The following is an 18,942-nucleotide window of genomic DNA, read 5'->3' on the forward strand; positions in this document are numbered from 1 at the left end:
TTCCCTGGTGAACACAGATCCAAACCCCTTGGATCTTAAAACAAGGAGGAATTAACCATCCCCCCTCCTTTCCCCCCGCACCAATCCCTGGTGAGTCCAGACCCAATCCCCTTGTATCTTAAAACAAGGAAAAAAATCAATCAGATTCTTAAAGAAAGCTTTTAATTAAAGAAAGAAAGATAAAAATCATCTTTGTAAAATCAGAATGGAAAATGCTTTACAGGGTAATCAGATTCCTATAGACTAGAGGGACCCGCCCCCCCCCAGCCTTAGGTTCAAAGTTACAGCAAACAGAGGTAAAAATCCTTCTAGCAAAAAGAAACATTTACAAGTTGAGAAAACAAACATAAGACTAAGATGCCTTGCCTGGCTAATTACTTAAATGTTTGAAACATGAGAGACTGATTCAGAAAGATTTGGAGAGCCTGGATTGATGTCCCATCCCTCTCAGTCCCGAGAGTGAACAACAACACCACAAAAAGCACTAACAAAGACTTCCCTCCACCAAGATTTGAAAGTATCTGGTCCCCCTATTGGTCCTCTGGTCAGGTGTCAGCCAGGTTTACTGAGCTTCTTAACCCTTTACAGGTAAAAGAGACATTAACCCTTAACTATCTGTTTATGACACGCCCCCCAAATCTCAGACAGTGTGGAACCACACTGGCTGTGATTTCTTCCTAGAACTTTAGAATAGATTAATAAAACACATGCACCTTTACATATACTACTAATTATGTAAAACTACAAGACTTCACATTTGAAGGACAATTTTTAACCAGTTGATTCTGGGAAACTTTCACAGGAGAGTGCATCAGCTACTTTGTTAGAAGCTCCTGAAATGTGTTGAATTTCAAAATCAAAATCTTGGAGAGCTAAACTCCATTGAAGCAGTTTTTTGTTGTTTCCCTTGGCAGTATGAAGCCACTTTAGCGCAGCATGGTCGGTCTGTAGCTGGAAACGCCGTCCCCAAACGTATGGGCGTAGCTTTTCCAGGGCATACACAATGGCGTAGCATTCTTTTTCACTGATTGACCAGTGGCTTTCCCTCTCAGACAGTTTCTTGCTGAGAAACATGACAGGATGAAATTCTTGATCCGGTCCTTCCTGCATTAAAACTGCTCCTACACCACGCTCAGATGCATCTGTGGTTACTAGGAATGGTTTGTCAAAGTCTGGGGCCCTTAGCACAGGGTCGGACATGAGTGTTGCCTTAAGCTGGGTAAAGGCCTTCTGACACTCATTAGTCCACTTAACTGCATTTGGCTGGGTCTTTTTGGTCAGGTCTGTTAGTAGGGCAGCGATTTGGCTGTAGTGTGGTACAAATTACCTGTAATATCTGGCCAAGCCTAAGAAGGATTGGACCTGTTTCTTTGACTTTGGGACAGGCCACTTTTGGATAGCATCCACCTTGGCCTGTAGGAGGTTTATGGTTCCTTGACCCACCTGGTGTCCAAGGTAAGTCACTCTGTTTTGGCCTATTTGACACATTTTAGCCTTAACAGTTAGTCCGGCCTGCCTGATGCACTCACAGACTTTTTCCAGGTGTTCTGCCCATGAATCAGAAAAAATGGCCACATCATCGAGGTAGGAAACTGCATACTCTCCCAATCCTGCTAGGAGACCATCTACAAGTCTTTGGAAGGTGGCGGGTGCATTTCACAACCCGAAAGGAAGCATATTAAATTCATACACCCCTGCATGGGTGATGAAGGCTGACCTTTCTTTGGCGGGTTCATCTAGCGGTACTTGCCAGTACCCCTTGGTTAAGTCTATTGTAGAGATGAACTGGGCACGTCCCAATTTCTCCAATAGCTCATCGATGCGTGGCATTGGATAGTTGTCGGGACGAGTTACAGCATTTTGCTTACGGTAGTCCAAGCAAAAGCATATTTCCCCATCTGGTTTGGGTACTAGAACCACTGGAGATGCCCATGCACTGTTAGAGGGGCAGATTATACCCATCTGTAGCATGTTTTGGATTTCCCGTTCTATAGCAGCTTGGGCATGAGGAGACACCCGGTAGGGTGGGGTTCTAATTGGGTGAGCATTACCTGTGTCAATGGAGTGGTATGCCCATTCGGTCCCTCTTGGGGTGGCTGAGAACATTGGGGCGAAGCTATTGCACAGCTTCTTGATCTGTTGCCGCTGCAGACGTTCCAGGGTTGTGGAGAGGTTCACCTCTTCCACGCCACCGTCACTTTTTCCTTCATAGTAGACACCTTCAGGCCACTCAGCGTCATCTCCTCCCTGAGCTGTAAACTGACAAACCTTTAAGTCTCTGGAATAAAAGGGCTTTAGAGAATTAACGTGATACACTTTAGGTTTTAGGGTTGAGGTGGGGAATGCTATGAGATAGTTAACAGCTCCCAGGCGCTCTTGGACCGTGAATGGCCCTTCCCATGACGCTTCCATTTTACGGGCCTGTTGCGTCTTTAAGACCATAACCTGGTCCCCTACTTTGAAGGAACGCTCTCTGGTATGTTTATCATACTAGGCCTTTTGCTCTTCCTGAGCATCCTTTAGGTTTTTTTTAGCAAGGGCTAAAGAGTGTCGGAGGGTGTTTTGTAGGTTGCTTACAAAGTCTAGAATGTTAGTTCCTGAAGAAGGCATAAACCCCTTCCATTGCTGCTTCACCAACTGTAATGGCCCCTTAACCTCGCGGCCATACACAAGTTCAAATGGTGAAAACCCTAAACTGGGATGTGGTACAGCCCTGTAGGCAAAAAGCAACTGCTGCAACACTAGATCCCAATCATTGGAGTGTTCATTTTCAAACATACGTATCATGGCCCCCAAAGTTCCATTAAACCTCTCCACCAGGCCATTTGATGGTGGTAAGGGGTGGCAACCAAGTGATTCACCCCATGAGCTTCCCACAGATTTTCATGGGTCCCTGCCAGGAAATTAGTTCCCGAATCTGTAAGGATGTCGGAGGGCCAACCTACCCCGGCAAAAATGTCTGCTAAGGCCTGGCACACAGTTTTAGCCCTGGTGTTGCTTAGAGCTACTGCTTCCGGCCATCGGGTAGCAAAGTCCACGAAAGCCAATATGTACTGCTTTCCTCTGGGGGTCTTTTTTGGGAAAGGACCCAGAATATCCACAGCTACTTGCTGAAATGGGACGTCAATTATGGGGAGTGGCTGGAGAGGGGCTTTGACCTGGTCTTGGGGCTTTCCCACTCTTTGGCACACCTCACAAGACCGGACATAATTAGCAACGTCCTTGCCCATTCCCTCCCAGTGGAAGGACTTCCCCAACCTGTCTTTGGTTCTGTTCACCTCAGAATGGCCACTGGGATGATCATGGGCTAAGCCTTAAGAGCTTTACCCGGTACTTAGTTGGAACTACCAACTATTTTTGCGGATGCCAGTCTTCCTGGTGTCCCCCAGAAAGTCTCCTTGTATAAAAGTCCTTGTTCTACAACAAAATGGGATTGGTTAGAAGAGCTGAGAGGCGGTGGGGTGCTCCATGCTGCCGCCCAAGCTTTCTGAAGGCTGTCATCTTCTTCCTGCTCAGCCTGGAACTGTTCCCTTGAGGCCAGAGACATCAGTTCCTCCTTAGACTGTGGACTTGGGCTTGGTCCCTCTGGAAGCAATGTAGGTGATGGGGTTGTTTTCGTTGATTGTGAACCGCTGTCCGCTGGTGCACCAGGGGGTATTTCAGGCTCTGGCTGAGCTTCTTGGGTAGGTTGTGTGCTGCTTCTGCCAATTCAGGCCCGCTGGTGCCCTCTGGCATTGGAGTGGTAGATGGGTTTGCAAGCGCTGGCGTCAGTGCTGGCAACGGTTCTGGTGTTGGTTGCTTTTCCAGTTCCGGTTCTGGGACTGGATACACTAGGGCTGTTGCAGTCGTTGGCAGGGGATTCGGTTCCACCACCTCTGTCTGGGCCTCTGGTAACACAGACGGGGCCCTTGTGGATGACTCAGGAACAGGGATGGGTGGGGAAGCTTGCCTGGCTTGGCTGCGTGTGACCATCCCCACCCTCTTGGCCAGCTTCACCTGGTTGGCCAAGTCTTCCCCTATTAGCATGGGGATGGGATAATTGTCACAGACTGCGAAAGTCCACATTCCTGACCAGCCCTTGTACTGGACAGGCAATTTAGCTGTAGGCAAGTTTAAAGATTTTGACATGAATGGGTGAATTGTCACTTGGGCCTCTGGGTTGATGAATTTGGGGTTCACTAAGGATTGGTGGATAGCTGACACTTGTGCCCCCATGTCTCTCCACGCGATAACCTTCTTTCCGCCCACTCTCAAGGTTTCCCTTTGCTCCGAGGGTATTTGAGAGGCATCTGAGCCTGGGGATCTTTGGTGTGATGGTGGTGTAATGAACTGCACTCGGTTGGGGTTCTTGGGGAAGTTGGCCTTTATATGTCCCAGTTCATTACATTTAAAACATCGCCCAGCTGACTGGTCACTGGGACGAGGTGGGTTGCTTGAGACTGGTGAGGTGGGACAATAGGGTGTCTGGGGCTTTCCTTGAGTTGTAGGTGGGGTCTTGGGTTGCCCCCGGTGATAGGGCTTATTTTCGGTTTGCCCCTTCTGATGTTTGCTCCCCTTGCTAGTAGTTTTTTTCTTTTCTGCCACTTCCACCCATCTGGCTCCAATCTCCCCCGCCTCGGTTACAATTTTGGGCTTCCCATCTAGGATGTACCTTTCTATTTTCTCAGGAACAGCCTCTAAGAACTGCTCCATTTGCATTAGGAAGGCCAGCTCTGCCAGAGAGTTAGCATTTGCTCCTGATATCCAGGCATCCCAATTCTTTCCAATGTGGTAGGCGTGTTGGGTAAATGACACATCTGGTTTCCACCTTAGGGCTCTGAACCTCCGACGGGCATGCTCAGGTGTTAGCCCCATTCTGATTCTGGCCTTGGTTTGAAAAAGTTTATAATTGTTCATGTTTTCCCTAGGCATTTCAGCTGCCTCCTCTGCTAAGGGTCCACTGAGCTCTGGCCTCAGCTCTATCATGTACTGGTCTGCAGAGATGTTGTACCCAAGGCAGGTCCTTACAAAATTTTCGAAGAAGGCCTCAGTGTCATCACCTGCCTTGTAGGTGGGAAATTTCCTTTGATGGGGAACAGTACCTGGAGAAGGGTTGTTAGGGTTGGCTGTTCCATCCTGCTTAGCCTTTTCTATTTCCAGGGCCTGCTCGTGGGCCTCCCTTTGGATCTCCATCTCTTTTTCTCTCATCTCCAGCTCTTTTACTTTCTCCTCCACAGCTCTTTTGTGGGCAGCCTCTTTGGCTTTCTCTTCTTTCTCTCATCTCCATCTCTCTCCTGTGGTCAGCCTCTTTGGCTTTCTCCTCTGCGTCCAGCCTAGCCATTTCTTGTTTATCTGCTTCCTTGGCACTTATTTTTCTGCTTTCTTGTGCTGGCCACACCCCTCTGCAGCTCACTGACCGGGATGCACTCCGCTCAGGGCTGCTTGGTTAACAGAGATTTTCTAACTAGCTATACCCGAGATGTAGAAAGAAAGAAAACAATTCAGCTTGTAAACTCCTTTTTGCTGTCTGCTTGCTCACAGCTTGAAGCCTCCTCTTAACAAAGACCCTTGTTAAAAAACTTACCACCTCTGCCCTCAGGCTGCTTTCCAAGCAGCTAGAAAGGAGAGAAAAAAAAATCCTACTGTCTTTTGGTTCCTAAAAATCCCACACCCCTGCTCACCATGTCAAGGTTTTTTCCCCTACTTTGAACTTAAGAGTACAAATGTGGGGACCTGCATGATCACGTCTAAGCTTAATTACTAGCTTAGATCTGGTAGCACTGCCACCAGCCAGAAATTCAGTGTCTGGCGCACTCCCTGTCCCCCTACAACTTTTCCCTCCCTGGGTTGCCTTGAGAGGCTTCACCAATTCCCTGGTGAACACAGATCCTAACCCCTTGGATCTTAAAACAAGGAGGAATTAACCATCCCCCCTCCTTTCCCCCCCACCAATCCCTGGTGAGTCCAGACCCAATCCCCTTGCATCTTAAAACAAGGAAAAAAATCAATCAGATTCTTAAAAAAGAAAGCTTGTACTTAAAGAAAGAAAGATAAAAATCATCTCTGTAAAATTAGGATGGAAAATGCTTTACAGGGTAATCAGATTCCTATAGACCAGAGGGGGACCCCCCCCAGCCTTAGGTTCAAAGTTACAGCAAACAGGTACAAATACTTCCAGCAAAAAGAAACATTTACAAGTTGAGAAAACAAACATAAGACTAACACGTCTTGCCTGGCTAATTACTTACAAGTTTGAAACATGAGAGACTGATTCAGAAAGATTTGGAGAGCCTGGATTGATGTCCCATCCCTCTCAGTCCCGAGAGCGAACAACAACACCACAAAAAGCACCAACAAAGACTTCCCTCCACCAAGATTTGAAAGTATCTGGTCCCCCTATTGGTCCTCTGGTCAGGTGTCAGCCAGGTTTACTGAGCTTCTTATTCCTTTACAGGTAAAAGAGATATGAACCCTTAACTATCTGTTTATGACGGTCCCGAGGCACTGAAGCTGCTATTCCAATTCTAAAGCAAAGGAAAGCAAAGCAAACATTTGCAGATTTCAGAGTGGTAGCCGTGTTAGTCTGTATCTGCAAAAACAACGAGGAGTCCTTGTGGTACCTTAGAGAACTAACACATTTATTTCTTCCTACTCAAGTATCAGAGAGGTAGCCATGTTAGTCTGGATCTGTAAAAGCAGCAAAGAGTCCTGTGGCACCTTATAGACTAACAGATGTATTGGAGCATAAGCTTTCGTGGGTGAATACCCACTTCGTCAGATGCATGCCTTTCCCACCTGTCTGTAATGGGCCACTGTCTTACCACTGCAAAAGTTATTTTTTCTCCCTTGGTATCCTGCTGTTAATTGATTTATCTCGTTAGACTAACCTCATACTTGGTAAAGCAGCCCCCATCCTTTCATGTATTTATACCTGCTCCTGTATTTTGCACTCCATGCATCTGATGAAGAGGGTTCTAGCCCACAAAAGCTTATGCCCGAATAAATTGGTTAGTCTCTCAGGTGCCACAAGAACTCCTCGGTGTTTTAACATTTGCAGAGTAGCTCAAGGGCAGCCAAAAGCTTCAAAGATTGTGAGGCCAAATTTATTTAGCTGTAGCTCTGCTCCTTTCACATCCCTCTCCCATCACTTTGCTCCCCACTGCCTGCCCACCCTTACCCTTCAGGGTCAGATATTCCCCATTCCAGAAACACACAGGAGTTCTACCGGCATATCGCTGCTAGCACTGGTACGTGTGATACTCTGGCTTCTATGGTAAATATAAGGGGGTTGCAAACATTTTTGGCTTCGAATAAGAGGTTGCCTGCATGGAAAGATGGAGAAATGCTGAGCCAGTGTCTTCGTCCCACTAGCCCCAGCACCCCATCTCAGCCAGACTGAGCGTCAGCCATCTTGTTCCTGTAGAGCAGGGATTCTCAAACTTCATTGCACCACGACCCACTTCTGACCACAAAAATTACTACACAACCCCAGGAGGGGGGACCGAAGCCTGAGTCCACGTGATTCTCACTGTCCTGTGTGGGGGAGCCAAAACCCAAGCCCCCTGCACTGGTCAAAGCTGAAGCCCAAGGGCTTCAGCCCAAGCCAGGAGGCCTGTAACCCTCAGGCTTCAGCTTTGGCCCCAGGCAGCAGGGCTTGGACTTCGGCCCTGAGCCCCAGCAAGCCTAAGCCAGCCCTGTCAACCCCCATTAAAATGGGGTCACGACCCACAGTTTGAGAACCGCTGTTGTAGCAGGAAGGATCCTGCAACATCTGGGCTCGAGGGGAAGGAGACTCAGAGCTGAGCGGCACACCTGTGCCGACAGCACCACGGCCCACTCTGTCTACGGCCTGCCCTTGCAGCCTCCAGCAGGGCACAGGAGGGGCAATAAAATGGACCTTCTCATGGACCCTGTATGAGGTGAAGAGCCCCGCTCAAAAGAACCTGAGCCACTGAAGAACAACCCCTGCCAGGTCCTGAGGGAGGATCAGGGACGACTTGTCTGCCAACAGAGCTAGCACACTAAGCACGGACATCTGCTCTTACCTCCCTGGCAAAAGGAAAGAAACAGTCTCTGGTGCACAAGCAGGCTGATGGGGATCCAGATGAGTTACCTTGAAGTCTCAGCACCCCTTAGCCCAGCTGTTATAGCTTGACCTTCTTTTGCAAAGGAACCCTGGCATGGATGAGGGGTGTATCTTTGTGTCTTGTGAGAGGAGAACCCATCTGGTGAGGGTGTGCCAGCAGCCTCTAAAGCAGCTTGTCAGTAGTCCAAATGGGCCCCTCCATCTGCTAGGCCTCCTAGGCTCAGGTTGTTGGCCAAAATGTAAATCAAGATTTCACAGGCCCAGGTGCATGGTATTTAACAATGGAAGTAGTATCCCTCAGCAAACAGGGAAGCGGAAAATTCTAGGCTTGCGAAGATGGAGCGACAGGGAAACCAAAGTGAAAATAGAGGCCTACGCATGATGTTCCCCAGAAATGACTGTAGTGACCCAGTTTTAGTCAGAACACTTCCCTAGTGAGCTGCTAAGGACTGACACATTAGCTAAAGAGAGGATGTTATAAACATAACCTCCTCTACTCACAGGACTGCTTGCATAATCAGTAAGCCCCTGCTTCCCTGATACATTCCCATGTTACCTGTGATTCTATCACTGGGATTTAAAAATAAACCTGGCACGGACTGTAAATATCAACCTGTCTAAAAATATATGGCTGTAGATGTGATGGGTGTAGATGTGATGAAGCTATGTAATGTTGCTGGGGAAAAGGGCTTGCCTCTCAGCCCTCTTGCTCTTTTATAAACTCTCCTGCTTAGAATTACCTATGGAACTGGGTGGGTTTGGCAGCAAAGAATGAGCTAAAAACGCTGACTGCTCTTACTGGGGAGGGAAGAGCCTGGAAGCATTATGGAGGCAGTACCTTGAATCTCATCTTGCTTTCAGCTGCTTGATCTGCGATGTAAATCCCATCCTTCCAGTCCAGAAAGATGATGGGTCAATCTGCCTTGGAGCTTTAGGAAGGGAGGGGAGATGGAGATCCTAGTAAAATGCCCCCCCAAAAGCTCCAGTCTAAAGCACCCTTTTCAATCTTTACTGCTTCATTCCCTTCCCATCCCCCCATAGCCGCTGGCAGAGGATTTTGTCCTGGAAGCATTTGTCACACCTTAGACACGATATGACTTTAATAATCCTCTGATCAACAATCTCCTGCGTCGTCAGATTTCTGCAGATGTCCTCATCTGCCAGCCTTGGCCTTCTGGGCTGGCTGTTAGTTACTTTGCAGATGTCCTTCCCTGCTTGAGATGTTTGCATCACGATCATGAAGGGGCAGCAAGGCGGATTTGCTTCTGTCCTCTTGTGTCTACATAATATGTGGTTCTGATAGGTCCTACCGCTACTTTTGAGAGATTTGGCTGGAAGCCTTCTGCCCTGACTACGTACTCTGACTGCTCCAGTAACACAGTTTATTCAAAATCCTTTTCAAAGAGGTAGGATTAGCAGCAGATTATAGAGGCTCTAGTCTGTAGGTTATTGATTTAAATCCAGCCTTTTCTTCAGGAGTGGCCAAAAACTGGTGACTGCTCTTGGCTGGGGTGGAAGGGCATCCACACAAACTCTTCTGCTGGCAGATGTCAGATGGTTTGGTCTAGGGAGACTGAGCTATGGTGCTCCCGCCAGGTCCCTACTGGGTGACTTGGTGGAGGAAGTTTGCACTGCTGTTGTCTGCACTCTTCTTTTCATATGGATAAAGAGAGCCCTTCATTCTCCAGAGCAGTCAGCCCAGCACCTGAATGAGCTCCATTAAAATGTTGTTAGTTCTTCCGGTTCTGTACCGTTAAGAGCTGTCATTCTGGCGTTTGGAGCCCAGGTTAATAACGAGCAGAGGAGTGAGGCAGGAACTCAATGCTTGCCTGAGTGCAGAGTAAGAGGTTAATTTAGCTGACTGAAACTCAAACTACAGAAGCCTGCAAGTGAATTCTGGTTTTCTGGCTCTATAGCAGTGCTCAAGTTTTAACCGTTACATCACTGGGCAAACGTGGCTATACCCTGGGGACATTGGCTATACCCTGGGGGCATCTGGCAGTTCTGGTGAGTGACCCATTCACTGCTGTCACAATCTATCTAGATGTAGAAAACAAAGACTTTTAAACTCTTTTGGAAGAAAAAAATGGTAAACTCTAATTTTGTGAGGTGCACAAAAATTTTAAACTTAGCTGCATAGTGCATGAGCTGTGAGCCACTCAAACACATTTTAGGCAACTTTAGATCTAAGAGTATCTTCATCAGGGTTTCTAAGCGTTTTCTTTGATAAGAAATTCCAGGAATTTTTTTCTCCATTCCTGTTAATATTTTGCTCTTTCTGTACAGTGTGTTACTCTGACAGACTAAGGGAAAAGGCCCGGAGGTGTAATTATCCATCCAATGTTCTGATTTGGTTTCCTGCTGGTTTTCTCTAGTGGTTTTCTGTTACAGTACAAATAACTGGCAGGATTCATTTGCATTTGTACAGTGTGTGTAGCTGGGGTCCAATGGATCAGCATGCACAGTCTGAGTGGATAAGGCCTTTGCAACAAATATATACTCAAAAAAAAAAAAAAAAGTAGACAAAGGCAAGGAACAGCTTTAGAGGCAGTTCTTCTCTCAGACCCACAGTGTGTGCCCTGGCTCTGATGTTCTGGTACATGGAAGCACCGGTTCTCAAATAGCCAAGCCGAGATCTTTCCATGAGGATGTAAGAGGGGAATTTTGCCTTTATGAGAGGTGCCGTGTTTGTAACCTGACCAAGCTACTATATGATGATCCTTCATTTTTATTCTAGACAAAGCCATCCAGGGTAGGCAACTCAGGCCATTGAGCCACAGACCCATCTGCTGCTTGCAGAGCTTGGGGCAGAACTACACTTCCCTATAATGGCACTTGTGTTTCTTTGGCTATCATGGACCTTTAAAGCATGCAACAAGTGTCTGAGTCCAGGGAGTCATAGCCTCGAACACTAATTTCACATCACAGAGCTGTGCTTTCCTGCAGTGCTTCCCAACCACTGACTGCCCAGGCAACCCTGGAACCCTGCAAGACAAGGACAGTTCAGCGTAACAGACAGTGAGGTCCTGAGCAACAACTGCAAAGGGGCCCCTGAGTTTGGACCCCTCCATCTTCACGCCTGATTCTCAGAGGGGCGGAGGCTAGCTCTCACAACTTCAGCTGATGTCAATGGGAGACAGGGTATGCAGCAACTCTGAAAGCCAGGCCCAGGGGATCTCAGGTTGGGGCCCCAATAATAATGGCTACTTCTGAAAACTTCATACATGATTTGCCCCAAGTCTCTCAATGATTCAGCCATAGATGGGATTAGAATGTAAGGTATCTTGGCTTCTGGCCCTGTGCTCCATCTACTGCCGCTCTTCTTTGATCTCCCTGCTGTTACTTGTTAACTGGGGAAGGCATCCTTGGTGAGAGACAGTTGGTATGGTGGGTACAGACAGAGCTGTCTGGCGTTGGCACAGGTTGTGGAGGGGGAAACCAAATGGCTTGTGCCAGCCTGCCTTAAACTGAACACAGCCTTTGGGAAGCTGGCTTGATTTTCATTGCCCTGCTGATTTGCCATATTCCCATTTACATCCCTGCCTGTTCGATAGTAACACCTGCTTGTGAGCTGATGCAGCAGAAAGTGCTAGAAGGGAACCTTTTGGGTGCGTGGCTCCTGGCTTGACATTTCTTGCTGTGTTTCTGGCGCTTTGAGGAGGGAAGGGGAATGAGCAGACAGCGTTTGCTCATGTGCTCTCAATCACCCTTTTATTTAGCTTGGTACTACACTAGTAGTGTCATGCCATTGGTTTTGCTGGAGGTGCACCTGCTGTACACAAGTGCAAGTGGAATCAGGCTGCATGTGTCTGTGTCCATCCAATGCAGGTACACTTGCCAACTGTAGTGATGCATGCCAACTCTAGGTGCATAATTAACCTGGGTAGCTGTGCTGGCCAGGTAGCAATTTCCCTCTTTGTTGTGTCCCAGCTGTCAGGGTGGAGCCCTGAAGGGCACTGCTGGGCCAGCCATGGCTATGGCATTGTAACAACGTGGATTGCGCTACGCTGTCTTTTGGAGTGTGCAGGGCAAAGTACCTGAATCCTTCCTGAGCAAGGACCCAAAGTCCCCCAACTTGTAGCTCCTTCCTCCCATGAAAAGGTGAGAGGGGCCTCTGGTTCTGTTAGGTGTTGCCCCTTCACACAGACTGCCAGCCTGGTGATCGCTGTCAGATGGTGCCCATGTGTAGCCAGCCACAGGCCCCGAAGGTTTAATCTGAAGTGGGAAAGCCTGAGCTCTCACTGGGACTGTCTCTGTAGAGAGCCAAGGGGCAGAGAGTGCCCCAATTCAGTACCCATTCATCAAGCTCCATGCTGCCTGACTGCAGCTGACTTCACACCACCAGCCGGCTCCTAGGAAAGGCAGCTTAATAGTGACTCTGTGAGCGTCCTTTGAAAGTTAGGGTATGGCTACACTTGACATTTCAAAGCGCTGCCGCGGGAGCTCTTTGAAGTGTGAGTGTAGTCGGACCGCCAGCGCTGGGAGAGAGCTCTCCCAGCGCTGCACGTAAACCACATCCCTTACGGGTGTAGCTTGCAGCGCTGGGAGCCGCGCTCCCAGCGCTGCGGCACTGATTACACTGAGGCTTTACAGCGCTGTATCTTGCAGCGCTCAGGGGGGTGTTTTTTTCACACCCCTGAGTGCGAAAGTTGTAGCACTGTAAAGCGCCAGTGTAGCCATGGCCTCAGATTTGACTGTTCCATTTAGGAGCACCAGATTGCACTGAGGAATGAGAGTGGACAGGACCCTTGGCTGGTACATCCCCTCCTTCCCCTACCACCTACACCACTTTGCCTTCACTCTCCCTGGTTCCTATACTTTGCAAGCCATAACTTGCACAAAGAGCCTGCTCCTTCTTCCCTCTGGCAGGAGCCCTGCAGCACCTGCCCCCTGCTCGTTAGTCACCTGGCAGCCTTTTTAGCTCTGCAGAGAAGCAGAGTCCCAGTTCATTATTTTAACTGTAATATTTTTGTTTCATCACTTTTAGCTGCAAAAAGCACCAGGACTGATGTCCAGGATGGCACATTATGCCTCAGCTGAGCCTTTCTGCTTGGTCACAGAGAGGCAGAAGCAGCAATCAAGGGGTATAGAGCCCGCAGGCAAGTATTAGCCTTTCCATTGCAGTTTGGGCTTGACACTAAAGCTCTGTGCTGGGACAGGTCCTGTTTTAAATGCCTCATGCACCAGTGCATGTGTCACCTATTCATACCATACCCCAAGAGATCTTATTATCAGAATATATTCCCCAATAATCTGGCTAAATTTCTCTATGCTTTATTTCACCCCTATATGGTTATCCTCAGCTGGCCACCAGATTCTTCAATTCACAAAGAATTCTGGGGAAAATCTGTAGGCATTTGTGCCTCCCCACAAAAATGAAACAGCAAGGTTTGGATCCAAATTCCAGGCACACGTGTGCACGCTTCTTTCCAGTGTTGCCAACTCTTATCTTGCAATGTTTTTATTCCCAGCTCCTAGAAGCCTGTGACTATGGAAGTATCTCAACTTTCATTTTAAAAAAACAAAACTTTTTTTTTTTTTTTTTTTTTTGGCCATCTGCTGCATGGAAAAAGCTTGAATATATAGCACACCCCTTCACTACCCCCTGAAAGCCCAGGAACTAGACGCCAACTAAAAGAACTCAAGATGTGTATTTGTACAGATAATAGTATGCGTTTTTTAGGCCTGACTTACCAGTTTTGAATGTTTGGGGCTGCCACCCTTGAGTTTCAGTGTTTTGTAGTTGCAGCCCAGGCACTGTTGTCTTAGTGTGACCTTCTTTGTGTTTTACAGCTCCTAGATTATCAAACTGTGCTGCAAGTTAAAGCTGAAAACACAAGCAGAGCTGAAGAATTCTGTGCCCAAGCCCTGGCACCAATCACTGAGCCATTGCTCAACAGGGACCAGGCACGTGGGCCCTTGTTAACTTAGTTACCATTGCTTTTAATAAATGCATAGCTGCTTTTGGAGCTGCCTCCTTCTGAGCAATGCATAGAAGGCCCGTAAGGGCTGGCCCATCTGTGCTTAAAGCTAACACTCCCTTTGATGGGGAGAGCTGCGAGGATCTGGCCAGAGGCGTCCACTGCCAGTTTAAGGAGGCTGGTACGTTGTACAATAGAGGATGGGTGGTACCCACCGACCCCCTGAATGCCAGCACAGAGGTGTGTTGAGGGGAAGGGGCTTAGGCTGTTTCAACTCACAGTCCTTTTGTAAGATAACACTTTAAACAATCCAACCAATTCTATTAATCCTGCAGTTGTCACTGGTTGGAGGAAAGATGGTTTGTCTGTGTGCCAGTGAGAGCTCACAGGTGAGCCAGATCTGCAGAAGGAAAGGGCACTATGTCTCTGGCTGGAAATCAAATGTCCCTGTGTATCAGCGTTATTGGATTCAGACTGACTCAATTGGCAGCAGTCACTTTTGGGTTTTCTGCACATAATGCTGCCTGCCCTATTCTAGATTTACTGCTGTCATGGCTCAGGGCTGGTTTGCTGAGTTTCACCCTGTTACGATTGCTCATTTCCTTTGCTGAGAAGGGAAGTGAGGAACAGCTGGGCCCAGCACAGCACCACTAGAACACAAAGGCTTATTTTACATCATCCAGCAAGCAGGTCCTACCTAAACTAAAGGGTGCTGACTTAAAAACAAATCCAAACCATGACTCCCTCACTGCTGTGCCCAGGAGGCAGGCGTATTCTGGCACTCGATTGTTAGCAACAGTAAAATAAGAATGTGCTGCTAGCTGCGGAATGGATTTCTGTAACTGTATTTAAATATTTTTTAATTCAAACAAAGGCAAATCAATATGCATAAATACCTATTACTGAATAGTGACACTTGACAGGCTGTAAAAGAGAGTCAAATATTTTAGCATCAAGAAGGAAGGGCTAATGCTTTAAAACAGCCCAATCAATACAAAGCTCAGTAGGCCTACGTCATTCTTAGAGGGTGGTTGTCCATTTTGTGCGTGACAGGTATAAATTGTTTGTCCCTTTTTGACAGTACTTTGGTATTTGCTGCCCAGACATGTAGGTGGGTGCCAGCATGAACGCCGAGCTAGTTCGGTCTTGATGGAACTGCCCTAGACAGGCATGGCCCATTAGCACAGTATTTGTTATGCTGACCTCATAAATACAAGGAGCATAACAAACTTAAGCTGGTTAAGCAGGTCCAAATTTCCAGGTTGTGATTGTAGGTGGCCACCGATCCTTTTGCTATTGTGCCTTCCACGGGTAGCGTTCACCCTGCTGACGTAACCATTATTTTGATGTACCCGTGAGTGTTAGACAGCAATTTTGGAACCGATTCCAGAGGTGATAAAGAATGGGGCCTGACTAGTGCCATGAAACAAGGCTGCTTTAGGTGATGGGCATGTGGGGCCTAATACCCCATTACAGAGACAATCAGCCACCCTCAGTTTGCTAAGCCCCTTGCTGGCTGCCAGTCTTGGTTTACGTGGACCACCATGAACACAGCTCTCAGGATTACAATTGCTGGTAGTGTCAGAGCGCGTCCTTCCCTGGTACAGCAACTCCACAGTAGGCCTCTTCACCAGCAAGCCTGGCTATCTGACACGTGCTCTTTAGGCCAGGTGCTGATCGCTGGTTTAGTGCTCTAGCCCTGCCCCCCCATAATGATACCAGTGCACTTGGCATAAGTAACCTGGCTGCTGCCTGTTGGCAGGAAGAGAGAATATATTGGGTTTAGTTTTGACAGTTAACAGGACCTGGGTCTGGTGAACTCCATGAAGGCCGGCTGCAGGGTTTTTGCCGCCCCAGCGACAAAAAAAAAGAGCTGCGAGCGCAATCTGCAGGAGCTCTACCACCACCGCTTTCTTCTTCGGCAGCAGGTCCTTCCTTCCGAGAAGGACAGAGGGACTTGCCACGAAAGAGCCTGACATGCTGCCCCTTCCCCTTGGCTGCCCCAAGCACCTGCTTGCTGAGTTGGTGCCTGGAGCGGGCCCCGCCTCCATGACCCCCACCCCTCAGCTGGGGCAGAAACATGCACAGAGCAACTCCTGTACAACATGCATGTGGAAGTGGCTTAAAGCCATATTTGCACATCCCTGAGCCTGGGCAGCTGCCCCCCGCAGCTAATAATCCCTAAGGGCTCCCCTGCATCTTGGTCATGCTGGAAAGTCTTTTTCAGGCACTTAACCCCCTATGTCAGTGGCAGGGAAGGTGATGGCATACAGCTAGTTAAGCTGAAGGCTCACAGCCTATAATGTAACCCTGTGTACCATTTCCCCCAGGGGTGGGGGGAAACTCCTGGGTTGCAGGACTCTGTGCAGGCAAACTAGAGCCAGGCCCTAGTTTTTCTGCAGCAAGCCTGTGCTGGAGCAAGGACCTGTCCACCTGCATAGATTTTGCCTGCTTTAGAAAGGGCTGGAGGACACCTTGTGTTTGGTGCCTCATTTCATTGTAAGCACACAGTTTTCTGTAGTTCCTACAAAGCACTAGCAGACGGCTGCCATATAAATACACTATTTATTATATCATCAGTAGGGACTCCCACTGGGGAAACCCTGCAGGAGGCATATGGATTACAAGCGCAGTCCACCATGCCAAGCAGGGGGATCCCCTCACCTGAGTGCTTAATCCAGGCATTGAAGACAACATGACTCTAAAAGGGCATGGTTAGCCCAAGTCTGCATGGCCCAGGGAGCAAACCATCTCTCCCTCCACTGTATTAGAGAAACTGCCTTTGGGATGACACAGCATTAGATCAGTCACACTTAGATGACAGGACAGCATTCTCCATAGCAGGAATGCTGCCGGAAATCCAAGTGTTGTTAAAGGGCTTTTGTGAATAAAAATTCTAAACAGAAGCTGGAGTGCTGGAGGGGGCAGGTGGAATCCTGGGTTAATGTACTAGGCTGTCCCCTGTGTCAGGGTCTAGATTCAGGTTGCAGGGGAAATGGAAGTGGTGGCCTCAATCCAGCCTTTAATGGACATTTATCTGCAAAGCATCAGAGAGTACAACTAGCAGCACGGGCTTAGCTGAGTCGAGCCCTGTGCTCGACTAGCCCCTGCTGCCAGTCAGGGAGGGTGATACATAGAAGCTACCAGGCCTGAGTGCCATGGGCTGGGAAATTCATTGACAGACGACTGGTGTCTTTTTTGTTTTGTTTCTTTAAAGAAGGCCTGAAAGATTTCCCTGCCAATAGCTCCCTTTCGACCCCTCCTCACTCATCAGAAGTTCAGGTCTTGGCTATCTTTCTTTTCCAAGCAGGCTCTATCAAAAAACGGACGACAAATATATTCATGACATCACAGATACCAAGCAAGAGAAACCTGATTAATTGGCAGGATAAATTATTTCTAATTATTTCTTTTTTGTTTAGAATGCCTGAGTTTTTATTTGGGGTTTTTTAACATCTATTTAATTCATAACCCTAACAAATAGCTGGAAGAAAGGCTCTTTTTTGTTGAATATTCAACATCTTTCAACAAAGGTTGGAGAAGGCTCCTAATCTGAATCTATGGGTCCTCTATGCAGACCTCCAGCAAACCCAGGAAAACAAGTGTTGATACCCATGTTGTTTCTGAGGGACAACACAAGCAGAAAGCAACTAAAAATAGAAACCTAACAGCTTTTGATCCTTCTGTATAAATTGTAAGTAGCAAAAGAAAGGGTCACCATTAAAAAAAGAACAAAGACCGATCACAGTTGCGTGGGAAAGTCTTTTTCCTTTACAAAGCACAGATGTATAGTTGCCTGAATTATCAAGTATGTGATCAAAAATGTGCATCGGTTCTTTGGAACCTGAAGCATCTCTGCATTTTACTAAACAGATTGAAACATTCTGTCACTTACATTAAACATATTAGTGGTTGAGGACAAGATGCAATATTCCTTAAATACATATACTCCCATTATCTGGAATCTTAGTATGGACCAAGATGTGAAATGAAAACACTCCCCAAAATGTTTGTATCTTTCTTTAATAATGGAGCTGTTGGCTCACTTGCCTTGTGGAGGGATTTTGCTTTGACCAGCAGCTTACTCAATAGTTTGTTTATGCATATCCGTCAAAATTCATCAGGTTGTCATGAATTATTTTTTTAAAGCTCAGTCAGATTACAGATATCCTGATCTTAACTCCCGAATAATGGTATTTATAGAGCTAAGGAGTTCCTTAAAATAGCTATCATTGTCCCCTTCCCTTTGTTCTTCTGCTGCCAAATCTTCGTACTCGATGCGGAGCATGCTCAGTGTGGTGTTGAGGGCATAGTCCCCTTGGTATTTGTCCCTGCAGGCGGCCATCAGAACACGCACTGTTTTTAGAACTTTTTCTCGGGTGTCATGCTCCGGCAATGCCAGGAGGTTAGAAATAATCTCACACCAGCCTTGCTCCACCACAGCTGGCACGAGGTTCACTTGTTTGTACTGCTGAACTTTCTCTTCCAATTGGTCTTCCTTGTTCTCAGAGTCCTCAAGAAGCATCTGCAAGAAACCATGTTAAATTGATTATCTGTATCCAAGAACAGTAACTAACCTTAGTACTGTTTCCAGCAGGTTATAGAGTATATCAGTGCCCATGGGTGAATCCAGACATCCCATGGCTCCTGGGTTTTGACAGCATTGTACTCTATTTTATTTCTTTATATGGTGCATGAAGTTAGCCTGAAAGATTTCTTTTGCTTGCTTTTTTTTTTTTAATTAGAAAGTCAGGTCGTATCTACTCTGGAAAACTCTAGTTGATTGGAGAAGGAGTAGAATTATGATATTGCAAGACACTGAAAATCTGATTGAAAGGAGAAGGGGGTGAGATGAGGCTACTTTTAAACAATTTATTATTTATTTTCATGATCACCTATATAACTCCAGCACATACTGAACTCTTTGGATACAAGACCTCTTTGTTAAACACTCAA

The 18,942-nt window shown here is 47.3% G+C and overlaps 1 protein-coding gene across 3 annotated transcripts in view; it reads right to left on the reverse strand.

Annotated features, from left to right (window-relative positions):
• Positions 1-14,815: 14,815 nt before the first annotated feature.
• Positions 14,816-18,942, reverse strand: part of SIL1 (SIL1 nucleotide exchange factor) — a 234,215-nt gene continuing 230,088 nt past the window's right edge. For all 3 annotated transcript variants that reach the window (XM_050962729.1, XM_050962731.1, XM_050962730.1), the window contains one exon: positions 14,816-18,511. In XM_050962729.1, coding sequence (XP_050818686.1) covers positions 18,146-18,511 — 366 coding nt within the window. In that variant the 3' untranslated portion in view covers positions 14,816-18,145. The remainder of the gene's footprint in view (positions 18,512-18,942) is intronic.

This window comes from Gopherus flavomarginatus, chromosome 7 (genome assembly GCF_025201925.1).
Source record: "Gopherus flavomarginatus isolate rGopFla2 chromosome 7, rGopFla2.mat.asm, whole genome shotgun sequence".
Taxonomy (NCBI): Eukaryota; Metazoa; Chordata; order Testudines; family Testudinidae; genus Gopherus; species Gopherus flavomarginatus.